Consider the following 13,995-nt stretch of genomic DNA (forward strand, 5'->3'; position numbering starts at 1 on the left):
AGGACCTCTGATGTGATGGGAGGACCTCTGATGTGATTATGGAACCTCTGATGTGATGGGAGGACCTCTAATGTGATGGAAGGACCTCTAATGTGATGAGAGGACCTCTGATGTGATGGAGGACCTCTGATGTGATGGAGGACCTCTGATGTGATGGGAGGACCTCTGATGTGATGGGAGGACCTCTGCTGTGATGGAAGGACCTCTGATGTGATGGAGGACCTCTGATGTGATGGAGGACCTCTGATGTGATGGAAGGACCTCTGATGTGATGGAGGACCTCTGATGTGATGGGAGGACCTCTGCTGTGATGGAAGGACCTCTGATGTGATGGAGGACCTCTGATGTGATGGAGGACCTCTGATGTGATGGAAGGACCTCTGATGTGATGGAAGGACCTCTAATGTGATGGAAGGACCTCTGATGTGATGGAGGACCTCTGATGTGATGGGAGGACCTCTGCTGTGATGGAAGGACCTCTGATGTGATGGAGGACCTCTGATGTGATGGAAGGACCTCTGATGTGATGGAGGGACCTCTGATGCGAAGGAGAACCTCTAATTTGATTGTGGGACCTCTGATGTTATGAAGGACCTCTGATGTTATGAAGGACCTCTGATGTGATGGGAGGACCTCTGATGTGATGGAGGACCTCTGATGTGATGGAGGACCTCTGATGTGATGGAGGACCTCTGATGTGATGGAAGGACCTCTAATGTGATGGAAGGACCTCTAATGTGATGAGAGGACCTCTGATGTGATGGGAGGACCTCTGCTGTGATGGAAGGACCTCTGATGTGATGGAGGGACCTCTGATGTGATGGAAGGACCTCTGATGTGATGGAAGGACCTCTGATGTGATGGAGGGACCTCTGATGTGATGGAAGGACTTCTGATGTGATGGAAGGACCTCTGATGTGATGGAGGACCTCTGATGTGATGGAGGACCTCTGATGTGATGGAGGAACTCTGATGTGATGGGAGGACCTCTGATGTGATGGGAGTACCTCTGATGTGATGGGGGGACCTCTGATGTGATGGAGGACCTCTGATGTGATGGGAGTACCTCTGATATGATGGAGGACCTCTGATGTGATGGAGGACCTCTGATATGATGGGAGGACCTCTGATGTGATGGGAGGAGCTCTGATGTGATGGGAGGACCTCTGATGTGATGGAGGGACCTCTGATGTGATGGAGGGACCTCTGATGTGATGGAAGGACCTCTGATGTGATGGGAGGACCTCTAATGTGATGGAAGGACCTCGGATGTGATAGAAGGACCTCTGATGTGATGGAAGGACCTCTGATGTGATGGAGGACCTCTGATGTGGTGGGAGAACCTCTGATGTGGTGGGAGAACCTCTGATTTGATGGGGGGACCTCTGATATGAAGGGAGGACCTCTGATGTGATGGGAGTACCTCTGATGTGATGGGGGGACCTCTGATGTGATGGGGGGACCTCTGATATGAAGGGAGGACCTCTGATGTGATGGAAGGACCTCTGATGTGATGGGAGGACCTCTGATGTGATGGGGGGACCTCTGATATGAAGGGAGGACCTCTGATGTGATGGAGAGACCTCTGATGTGATGGAGGACCTCTGATGTGATGGAAGACCTCTGATGTGATGGAAGGACCTCTGATGTGATAGGAGGACCTCTGATGTGATAGGAGGACCTCTGATGTGATAGGAGGACCTCTGATGTGATAGGAGGACTGCTGATGAGAAGTTCATTTCATCAAGGTTGTGTGCATTGTCCCAGGCTCAGGTTCCCCATTGTCATGTAACATTCTGATGTAATGGGAACATATGATGTAATGGGGGGGCTCTAATGATGGGGGAACCCTCTGACATGTTGTGAAGCTGAGACCTCTGCTATGAAGGGGGTTTCTAATGAGAAAGGGGGCTCTGATGTAAAGTTATATTTCATCCTGGAGGTTGTGTGTCTTGGTCGTCCCAGACTCAGGTTTCCCATTGACAGGTAACATTTACATTTTGTACATTGTAGACTTGGGGGGGGGGGGGTCTAGACTTTCCATATTCTTTAAATGTGCCATGACTGAAAAAAGCATGAGAAATGGTGAGCTTAGTGACTGCAAGTGGATTGTATTGGGGGTACGTTTAAAACAAACACCTGGGGGTGGATGTGCAGTAATTAAAAAAAAACGAAAGTTCTTGCTTAACACACTCAGTGGACCGGCCCTAAAGGAAAGGTATGTATGTGTTGCTAGGGGGTGGGGCAGATTAAAACATTAAAACAAACCTGTAACTTTATCCACTATGCCACACGTGTCAAACACAAGGCCCTGGGCCGAATCCGGGTCCCCAGGCCATTTCATGTGGCCTTCGCACCTCTCCTGCAGCTGCATTGTTTCTCCCACCTTGTCTCAGCAGTTAGCAGCAGAGAGGAGGACAGAACTCTTCCACCAGACCCTGCATTTCTCCATGCAGCCACAGAAAGACTTGTATCCCCCCCCCCCTTCCCCATCTCAGCAGTCCGCAACAGAGAGGAAGACAGAACTCCTCCTACAGATCCTGCACCTCTCTGTACAGTCACAGCACCCCCTTCTCTCCACTTCCCCTAGTCTTAGCATTCAACAGACTCTAGCCCTCCTCTGGTCCTCCTCCAGACTCTTCACTTTCTGCTTCCCAGCTCCGCCCCAGCTTCTTCCCGGTAGCAGCACAAGGTAAGGGGTGCCCTGTGATGTAAACGAGGGTGGGGGACTCTTGACTTCTGATGGTGGACATCTGATGTAAGGGGGGTGGGGTGCTCTGGACATCTAGTCTTACAGATACAACTGGCCCTTTGAGGGCAATCATAATGCTGATTCGGCCTGCGATTAAATTAAGTTTGACACCCCTGCGCTATGGAGACCTCCCTGGTTTACTTTAAAGGGACATGCTACTCAGACGATCGCTGAAAACCCATCTCTTCAGAGACGCCTACCCAGCGGTTTAGACATTAATGGCTGTGTGTTGAGTTATTTTGAGGGGACAGCAAATTTACATTGTTACTGCCGGTTCACACTACTGCGACTTGTCAACCGACTTGGTCGCCTGACAAGTCGTGCTCCATTCTGTGCTATGGGAACCATTCTAATAGGAGCGACTCAAGTCGCTCCGACTTAGAAAAAGGTTCCTGCACTACTTTTGACCGAAGTCGGAGCGACTTGCATTGACTTCCATTATGTGAAGTCCGTGCAAGTCGCGCCGAAGTGGCGGTGCACGGCGACTTCACTAGTCGCCCCCGAAGTCGTGTCGCCATAGTGTGAACCGACTCTTATACAAGCTGTACACTCACTACTTTACATTGTAGCAAAGTGTCATTTCTTCAGTGTTGTCACATGAAAAGATAGAATAAAATATTTACAAAAATGTGAGGGGTGTACTGACTTTTGTGAGATACTTTATTGTTCCAAAACTCTTTTGCACACTGGTACTGACTAGTATTCTAATGTTTCTCTTCTCCCTAAGTTTTTCTCCATCACTCAGCTAATGAGACCCCAAAGCTGATGGAAAGAGACAAGGGAGGATCAAACAAGGATGATATGCAGGCAACTGACATCCTCCTTATCGACTGATGCCATTGGTCATTGGGAGGTTGGCAGCTAGAAGGTTGTAATGGTGTAAAATGAAAACCTGTGGCTTTGTGTAACTAAAAGGCAAGTTTCATCCACCCACCGGCATGTTTACAATTTTGGGGCAATTTTTCTATTTAAAGCTAAAAGCTATACCAGAAAAGAATCAAATTTATTGCATAGTCTCATTTTATTATTACAGGTGGTATTTCATAAAACAAAACTATGACTAGAAGAGGTGTTTTGCTGCCACCTTGTGACTGAAAAAGAGTATGACATGTTACCAACAGAAAAACTGCAGTAAGCAAACAGTGCTGATGATGACCCATTATTATTATTGTTATTATTATTATATAGGATTTTTATAGCCATAGATAGTCCCAGGTTTTCCACGTTTTGTCCGTGGTTATAAAAACTGATCAAATACACCATCATGTCTTCTCTTAACATTTACTGCAAAACAAACATTTAACATGCAACATTAGGATCTATATTCTATTATATAGAGTTAAGGTGAGCGGCCATTGCACTTGATGGTGGATGGTATTTGCTGGGATTCCACACCGGGGACACTCTTATCTTCGGACATTATTATTCACGTTTTTTTGGAATTTTCAGTCATATTTTTTCATAATTTTTCACCAAATTTATGGACTTTCATAATACATCTATTTTTTTTAGATATCAGTTATATGTTATAGTGATTTCTATTTTATTGTATTACACATTGGGATTAGTTTATCACTGTGCTTTTTTATTCATTTATTTTTTTTTTATTCATGTTATGCACTTATAGACTTTTTATATTCATTTATTATTTGTTTTTACACTCATTTGTATATTTTATGTTTTTTTCACATTTTTTAATTTTTTTTTTTATTTCGTGCAAAAGCGCCGATCTATTACTTTTTATTTATCAGTATTTTTGACAATTTGGTGTTTTCACAGAACACCGGCAGCCTTTACACTCCGGTACACGCTATAATGAGTAGACATTGTTAGTCCGCTAGTTGTCGCCACCTTGGAGGGGGCCATGTTGTTGGTTATTAGCGGCCAGACTAAAAAGGTCCACTCATTATAGCATGTCAAATGTCAAAAATGTCAGTCAAGGGTCCGATCTGTCTGCCGCAATGTCGCAGTCCCGCAAAAAAAAATCGCAGATCGCCGCCATTACTCATTAAAAAAAAAACAATAAAAATGACAAAAATCTTTCCCATAGTTAGTAAACGCAATAACTTTTGCACAAAACGGTTAAAATACGCTTTTTGCGATTTTTTTTTACCAAACATATGTAGCAGAAAACAAATTGGCCTAAAATGTTAAAAAATTTTGATTTTTACTTTTTTTTGGGGGGAATTTCATATAAAAAAATTTGAAAAATATTGTTATTTTTGCTAAATTGTTGCTCTTTTTTTGTTTATAGCGCATGATTAAAAAATCGCACAGGTGAGCAAATACCACCAAAAGAAAGCTCTGTTTGTGGGGGGAAAAAAAGACGTCAATTTAATTTGGGTACAGCGTTGCACGACCGCGCAATTGTCCGTTAAAGTCACGCAATGCCAAATCGCAAAATAGGCCCTGGTCAGAAGGGGGTAAAATCTATACAGTCACAATACAGTGACAGTGCATATTTTTTTAGCACTGATCACTGTATTAGTGTCACTGGTTCCCACAAAGTGTCACCCCTTAGGGGCTGATTTACTAAAACTGGAGAGAGCAAAATCTGGTGCAGCCGTGCATGGTAGCCAATCAGCTTCCAACGTCAGTTTGTTCAGTTAAGCTTTGGCAATAAAACCTGGAAGCTGATTGGTTTCTATGCAGAGCTGCACCAGATTTTGCACTCTTCGGTTTTAGTAAATTAACCCCTTAGTGTCAAATTTGCCCGCCGCAATATCGCAGTCTCGCTGATTGCCGCCATTACTAGTAAAAAAAACAAAAATATGTCTCCGGATTTCATTTTAAAAATCTGGTCACCTTACTATACTTTAATTTTCTCCATCAGCCCATCCCCCACAATTATTACCTTTGGTCTCACCCTGCCCTCCCTCCTAGATTGTAAGCTCTAAGGATCAGGGCCCTCTAATTCCTCCTGTATTGAATTGTATTGTAACTGTACTGTCTGCCCCCATGTTGTAAAGCGCTGCGCAAACTGTTGGCGCTATATAAATCCTCTATAATAATAATGATAATGATGAGGATGACAATGATGGAGTTGTTGCCATAGCAACTAGTTATGCTTTCATTTTCACAGTGATTGCCATCAGAGACCTCCGGCCGCTCTGCGCCGCTCTATCGGTCAGTCACTATTGTGAGCCTCTCTACCCCTCCCGGACGTCTCTATGGGAGGCCGCTCTGTCATCTCGCTGGTATCTATGGCTGACCGCTCTATCTTCCGGGACTCTATGGTGAGGAATTGCGGTCAGGCAGCGCCGTGGACAGCTTGTTTTGGGTCCTTCGGTGTGTCGGCAGTTCCGGGTCCACGTCTCCGGTAGAGGATGGAGAGGAGAGCGGAGCGCAGAGTGTGAGGAGAGCCGTGCTATCCTGTGTGTATCGGCGGGGAGAGGTGAGAGCACGGCACCGGGATACCGCACTGCTCCTCACCTGGGGGCGGGCCTTGTGTGGGGGCACTTCCCATTGGCTAAATCCTTGATCATGGGGGTGCCCCACTGCCCCGATCCTGGGCAGAGGGAAGTAGGGCACCCCCCCCCTAGGATCGGGGCAGTGATAAGTGGGGCGCCCCCCCCTAGAATCGGGGCAGAGGGAAGTGGGGTGCTCCCGCCAAGGATTGGGCAGTGGAAAGTGGGGTGCCCCCCCCAGGATCGGGGCAGTGATAAGTGGCGCCCCACTTTCCACTGCCCAATCCTTGGGGGGAGCGCCCCACTTATCACTGCCCCGATCCTGGGGGGGCGCCAGACTATCCTCTGCCCCGATCCCAGGGGGGCGCCCCACTTTCCACTGCCCAATCCTTGGGGGCGCCTCACTTCCCTCTGCCCCGATCCTGGGGGGGGGGGGGGCGCTCCCCCCAAGGATCGGGGCAGTGATAAGTGGGGCGCTCCCCCCAAGGATTGGGCAGTGGAAAGTGGGGTGCCCCCCTAGGATCGGGGCAGAGGGAAGTGGTGCGCCCCCTAAAACAATTGGGCAAAGGGAAGTGGGGTGCCCCACTTCCCTCTGCCCTGATCCTGGGGGAGACGCCCCACTGCCCCAATCCCGGGGGGGTGCCCTGATCGGGGGCAGAGGGAAGTGGGGCCCTCACCCCCCCCCAAGGATTGGGCAGTGGAAAGTGGGGTGCCCCCCCATCATCGGGGCAAAGGGAAGTGGGGTGGAGTGCCCCACTTCTCACTGCCCAATCCTGGGGGGTGCCCCACTTCCCCGATCCTGGGGGGGAGCGCCCCACTCCTCACTGCCGGGATCCTGGGAGGGTGCCCTACTGCCCCGATTCTGGAGGGCACCCCACTTCCCACTGCCCTGGTCTTGGGTGGAGCCCCACATCCCTGGTGTAGGGGGACCTCTTTTTGAGTATCACTGATTGGCTGAGAAGTGTGTGTGGTATCAGTCCAAGGGGCACCTTATGTACACCCGCACTGAGTATTGTACAGCTCTTGCACCTTGTACATGATAGCAGCCTGGGTGGGCGCTCTGTGCCTGGAACTGTCCCTGGAGGTCACCCCGTTCATGGTACCAATCCCAACTGGGATTCTGTGCATGGTACAGTTCCTGGCGGGCACCCAGTGTATGGCACTAGTCCCCTTGGGGAGTGGTCCAGACTGGCACCCTGTGCATACCCCAATGGGTACCCTGTGAATAGTAACCAACCCAATGGGTACACTGTGCATGATAGAGTGCTGGTGGGCAACCTGTGCCTAATATCGGTCCCAACTGACATCCTGTTCATGGTACAATTTCTGGGTGGCACTTTCTGCATGGTGTCAGTCTGAATGGTGCTCCCTGCGGGGTGGCGGTCATGGCGGGCGCCCCCTGCGGGGTGGTGGTCAAGGCTGGCGCCCCCTGCGGGGTGGCGATCATGGCGGGCGCCCCCTGCGGGGTGGCAGTCAAGGTGGTGGTCAAGGCGGGCGCCCCGTGCCGGGTGGTGGTCAAGGCGGGCGCCCCGTGCCGGGTGGTGGTCAAGGCGGGCGCCCCGTGCCGGGTGGTGGTCAAGGCGGGCGCCCCGTGCCGGGTGGTGGTCAAGGCGGGCGCCCCGTGCCGGGTGGTGGTCAAGGCGGGCGCCCCGTGCAGGGTGGTGGTCAAGGCGGGCGCCCCGTGCCGGGTGGTGGTCAAGGCGGGCGCCCCGTGCCGGGTGGTGGTCAAGGCGGGCGCCCCGTGCCGGGTGGTGGTCAAGGCGGGCGCCCTGTGCAGGGTGGTGGTCAAGGCGGGCGCCCCGTGCAGGGTGGTGGTCAAGGCGGGCGCCCCGTGCCGGGTGGTGGTCAAGGCGGGCGCCCCGTGCCGGGTGGTGGTCAAGGCGGGCGCCCCGTGCAGGGTGGTGGTCAAGGCAGGCGCCCCGTGCATGATGCATTTTTCCAACTGGTAGCTCTTCATGGTACAGTTCCCAGTGGACTACCTGTGCATGGTACCAGTCAGGCCGGGCACTTGGTGCAGGCTTCCCCTCCTCCCTCTGGATGCTTAATCTAGTGGGGTGTTCAGAGTGAACCAGCCCAGGAAATAAGAAAGAGACAATTTTCAGTAATATTATCATTGTGTCCCGGCTCCTTGCAGTGATTGGTTAGTTCATCATTCAGGGTGGAGCCTCTCTATGACTCCGGTAATCCCCCGGTCTTTGTTCTTCATTACAGGTGATGAGTGGCGGGCTGTGACTGCTGACCCCGGAGATCCCCCACAATGTCCTGGCTGGTAGACCTGGCCGGTAAGGCGGAAGATCTGCTGAATTTGGTGGATCAGGGAGCGGCCACCGCCCTGAGCAAGACCAATGAGGGCGAGGTCATCCTGACCAGCGGCACCGACTACACCGACCACGATCCGCCGGAGAAACCGAAGGAGAAGCACCCGAGCTACACGAAGTCCGCCTTCATCTCCTCCGCCGCCGACAATATAAAGAACCAGAAGGCGACTCTCCTCGCCGGCACGGCCAACGTGAAGTCTGTCAGCAGGACGAGTACAGAGACCTCCCCCGCCCCCTCCAACAGGGCATCAACCACCTCCCCCGCCCCTTCACACAGGGCTTCTAGCCACTTTGTACGGCGGAAAAAGTCCGAGCCGGACGATGAGCAGCTTTTCGATTTCCTAAATAGTTCGGAGAAAGTGCACAACGGCACCCTGGAGTCCAGGAGAGAATCCAGCAGGGAGGCGAGCGGGCACTCCGCACCCAGCAACCCCAACAGTGCCAAGACCACCCACAGCGCCTCTCCCAAGACTGAACGGAAAACGCCAGGTAAATGGTTTCTCCTGTTTATTGTCCTGACTTCTCCCTCAAAAATATCCTACTTACCTGCTCCACACTCCATCCCCGGATTCCTCATTGGTCCAGCAATGATAGAATGGCACTTTGTCATTCTGCCTGATTTCTGTGAGCCCAGCCTGTCTTTTTATACATTTACCACTAGGGGGAGTGTCATCTCATAGGCTGGGCTCACAGTAATTCAGGATCCTTCCATACACTAGTGATGGCAAACCTTGGCACCCCAGAAGATGTTTTGGAACTACATTTCCCATGATGCTCATGCGCTCTGCAGTGTAGATGAGCATCATGGGAAATGTAGTTCCAAAACATCTGGGGTGCATTACCAAAAGTATTGGGACGCCTGCTTTTACACGCCCTTCCATACACTAAATCCGATAAACGAAAAGGGGCGGGGACCGTCAGGATAAGGAAGGAAAGGAGTAGATGATGCTGGATCAGCATATGGATTGGCCATCTAAACAGTACATACACTATATTACCAAAAGTATTGGGACGCCTGCCTTTACGTGAACTTTAACCACTTTACGACCAGTCACTGTGCCTCTACTGCAGCAATGTGGCTTGTTATCGTCCAGCGACGTAGACCTACGTCGCTGGACTCCTCCCCTTGTGGGCGGCGCTCGCGCGCTGCCGGAGGCTCACTCCTGCTGTTTTCAGTCACAGCGGGAGTCGGGCCAGGGGAGGAGCGGCGGTGATCACCGCCGCTCTTCCCCGATCGTCGGGAATCTAGTTTGGAGATCCATCCGCTTCTGTAAACAAAGCGGGCGGATCTCCTCAGTGACAGGCAGGGTCAGATTGCAGGGTTCAGCATAGCTGAACCCGCGATCTGTCCCTGTGTCACACAGTCCCCTCCCCCCCACACACGTTAGTAAGCACCAGGCATACATTAACCCCTCCCTCTCCAATAAAATTAACACCTTCCCTGCCAGTGTCATTTTACAGTAACAGTGCATATGTATAGCACTGATTACTGTAGTAATGTCACTGGTCCCCCCAAAAGTGTCAAACATGTCAGTCAAGGGTCCGATCTGTCCGCCGCAATGTCGCAGTCCTGCAAAAAAAAATCACAGATCGCCGCCATTACTCGTAAAAAAAAAAAAAAAAAAAAACACCAAAAATGACAAAAATCTTTCCCTTAGTTAGTAAACGCAATAACTTTTGCGCAAACCAATCAAAATACGCTTATTGTGATTTTTTTTTTTTTTTACCAAACATAGGTAGCAGAAAACAAATTGGCCGAAAATTTTAAAAAATGTTGATTTTTACATTTTTTTGGGGGGGAATTTCATATAAAAAAATGTGAAAAATATTGTTATTTTTTTCAAAATTTACGCTTTTTTTTTGTTTATAGCGCAAAAAGTAAAAATTGCACAGGTGATCAAATACCACCAAAAGAAAGCTCTGTTTGTGGGAAAAAAAGGACGTAAATTTAGTTTGGGTACAGCGTCGCACAACCGCACAATTGTCAGTTAAAGTCGCACAGCGCCGAATCACAAAGTGGCCTGGACGTAAGACAGCAAAATCCTCCGGTGGTAAAGTGGTTAATGGCATCCCAGTCTTACTCCGTAGGGTTCAATATTGAGTTGGCCCACCCTTTTCAGCTATAACAGCTTCAACTCTTCTGGGAAGGCCGTCCACAAGGTTTAGGAGTGTCTATGGGAATGTTTGACCATTCTTCCAGAAGCGCCCCCCCCCCCCCCCCCCCGTACCGTAGTTTGTCACCATTCCACGAGCGCGCACAATTTTTAAAGCGTGACATATCGGGAATCTATTTACTTGACGTAACATCATCTTTTATATTTTACTAAAAAAAAAAAATGTATATTACATTGTGTTTGTGTTCAATAAAATTCAATAAAGTGTTTTTTTTTTTTTTCCCCCTCAGAAAATTTTGCGTTTTGATTAATTACAGCACAAATATTGTATTAAAATTTTGATAGTTGTATTTTTTTACTTTCTGGGGGCTCTCCCCCAAAGATAATGTTTGTGGGTTCTAAGTCATTTTCTAGCAAAAGAAAAAGCTGATTTTTTTTTTTTTTTTTTTTTTTTTAATGCATGTGAGAAATTTTTAGGAGAGATTTCAAGATTCCTGGAGTTCAGCTTTAATACTAAACTCCAGGCAGATATATATAAAAAAAAAAAAAAAAAAAAAAGTAATCTGTGTTTTATGATTCAATGACTTTGATCTGTAGATTAACGTTCTTATCCCTGGTTACCAGTGCGGTAATTTGTTACAGTAGTAAACTAGCAGCACACAGCTGTGCACGCTGCTAGTTCAGTCACTAACAGGTGCAGGTCTCAGACTAGAGATCCCGACCCAATCAGCATCATTTCCCAGTCATGTGATCTTCATGACAGATAATCGCGGTGCTCACACGGAGGCTGAGAATGTGTTTGTGGACCAACCTCTCCAGCCTGCAGATGGCGCTGTGCACCTCCCTGTGGAGAGCGATAGAAGTACAAACTACTATTAGTAGCGATTACTGTTTAATCACTTGCCGACCACCGCACGACTATTTACTGCGGCAGTCTGGCGCTCCTGGGCAAACCAACGTAGGGCTTACGTCGCTAGCCCAGAAGCCTCTAGGGCATGGGTGTCCAACCTGTGGCCCTCCAGCTGTTGCAGAACTACAAGCCCCATCATGCCTCTGTCATTGGGAGTCATGTTTGCAACTGTCAACCTTGCAATGCCTCATGGGACTTGAAGTTCCGCAACAGCTGGAGGGCCACAGGTTGGACACCCACGCCCACTCGTTCCCGGACATCCCCCGCGCGAGTGACCGGCGGCTCCGATGTCCGCTGGCCACCCGCGATCTCCCGCAGGAGAGGGAGATAGGCAGGCGGCTGATGTAAACAAAGCCGTCTGTCCTTCTCACTGAAGTAACTGCAGAGACTATAGGATCCTGCTATGTAGGATCGTATTTCTCTGTGGTTACATCACAAGCCACGCCCCCCCCACAGTTAGAGTCACGCCCCTAGGGACACATTTAACCCACTGATCACCAATAAAGTTAACCCCTTCCCTGCCAGTGTCATTTTTACAGTAACAGTGCATATTTATAGCACTGATTACTGTAGTAATGTCACTGGTACCCCCAAAAGTGTCAAAAATGTCAGTGAAGGGTCCGATCTGTCCACCGCAATGTCGCAGTCCCGCAAAAAAAAATCGCAGATCGCCGCCATTACTAGTTAAAAGAAAAACAATAAAAATGACAGAAATCTTTCCCGTAATTAGTAAACGCAATAACCTTTGCGCAAACCAATCAAAATATGCTTATTGCGATATTTTTGGTGAAAAAAAAAAAAAAAATGTAGCAGAAAACAAATTGGCCTAAAATGTTAAAAAAAATTAAGATTTATACATTTTTACTTTTTTTTTTTTTTTTTTTTTGAGAAATTCATATAAAAAAAGTGAAAAATATTATTTTTTCAAAATCGTCGCTCTTTTTTTGTTTATAGCGCAAAAAGTAAAAATCCCACAGGTGATCAAATACCACCAAAAGAAAGCTCTGTTTGTGTGGAAAAAAGAACGTCAATTTAATTTGGGTACAGCGTCGCACGACCGCGCAATTGTCCGTTAAAGTCACGCAGTGCCGAATCGCAAAATAGACCCTGGTCTTTGAGCAGCCAAATCCTCCGGGGCTTAAGTGGTTAACCACTTCGCATCCAGGCCAATTCTGGCATTTCTTTTACATGTAAAAAAATTTTTTGTTTCTTTGCGAACAAATTACGCAGAACCCCCCCCCCCCAAAAAAAAAAAAAAAAAATAAATATATTGGAAAGAACATTTTTTTAAAAAAAATTTTTTTTTTGCTACCAAATTACACAGAACCCCCCCCTAAAAAAAAATAAAAATAAATATAATATTATATATATATATATATATATATATATATATATATATATATATATATATATATATATATATATATATATATATATATATATATATATATAATATGAGAAATGTAAACATCCCTTGCAATAGGAATAAGGCATGACAGGTCCTCTTTATGGAGATATCTGGGGTCAATAAGATCCCAGATATCTCCTCTACCCTGGAAAGCATCAGATCATAAAAAATAAATAAAAATCACATCGATCTCAGGCTTTTCAGGGTAAAAAAACTGTCAGTGTTTACATCTGCCAGCGCCAGATGTGACGCCATGACTTCGCTTCTGGTCTCCCAGGAGCATAGAGATGGGCGGGGACCATTCGGTCCACAACCAGCTCTATGGTAAACCGGTGCCGCCACTGGATCGGTTCTCCGGGTCCACCCATCGCACGGAAGAGCCTGGAGGGGCACAGGAGGGTGGCAGGAGAAGGGGACTACCCCTCCTGCTGCCTGTAAAAGCAATCCAGCGGCTCATGAGCCACTAGGATAGCTCTTACAAGTGAGGGAATCGCTGGCTGAAAATAAAAGATTTCTGAATGATGCCTGTAGCTGCACCCATCATCCAGATATCACCACTTCAATCTATGGAGGTCATGTGACGGCCTTCTGGCAGGAAGTGGTTGCACTAAAAAATTTTGTCCATAAAATAATAAAAAAAAAAAGCCCAAAATTTTTTTAATTTTGGCAAATTTGAATAAAAATGTTTCCGGTATTTACCGAAACTGTGTACTTTGTATACTTACAGCGGAGTTCCACTGATGAGTGGAACTTCCGCTTTAAGGCCTCCTGACTCCCTGATATGCCATGTTTGGCATGCCATTTTTTTTTGGGGGGGGGGGGGGGGGGCGGGAGGGAGCAGGTACCTAGTTTTGACAGGTACCTGCTCCCACTCCTGCTCGGACCGCCTAGGCGGCTCAAGCGGAAGTTCTCTACCCCTCCCTCCCTGCAATCTTCTGGGACACGTCAGAGATTGCCCGTCCACTCAGGACGCGCAGTGCAACTCGCGCATGCGCAGTGCACACCCGGCTTTGAAGCCGCAAGCTGTCACAGCCGGATGCCCAGAGTAGTGATGCCTGCTGTCTGTGGGAAGAATGGTACCCCATC

The 13,995-nt window shown here is 48.3% G+C and overlaps 1 protein-coding gene across 1 annotated transcript in view; it reads left to right on the forward strand.

The window, feature by feature from the left end:
• The first annotated feature begins 5,977 nt into the window (after positions 1-5,977).
• GOLGA5 (golgin A5) overlaps positions 5,978-13,995 on the forward strand; it is a 59,748-nt gene continuing 51,730 nt past the window's right edge. The window contains exons 1-2 of the mRNA XM_082275441.1: positions 5,978-6,104; positions 8,371-8,966. Of these exons, the coding sequence (XP_082131567.1) occupies positions 8,417-8,966 (550 nt within the window). The 5' untranslated portion in view covers positions 5,978-6,104; positions 8,371-8,416. The remainder of the gene's footprint in view (positions 6,105-8,370; positions 8,967-13,995) is intronic.

This window comes from Pelophylax lessonae (genome assembly GCF_965119305.1).
Source record: "Pelophylax lessonae genome assembly, chromosome: 13".
NCBI classification, from domain to species: Eukaryota; Metazoa; Chordata; class Amphibia; order Anura; family Ranidae; genus Pelophylax; species Pelophylax lessonae.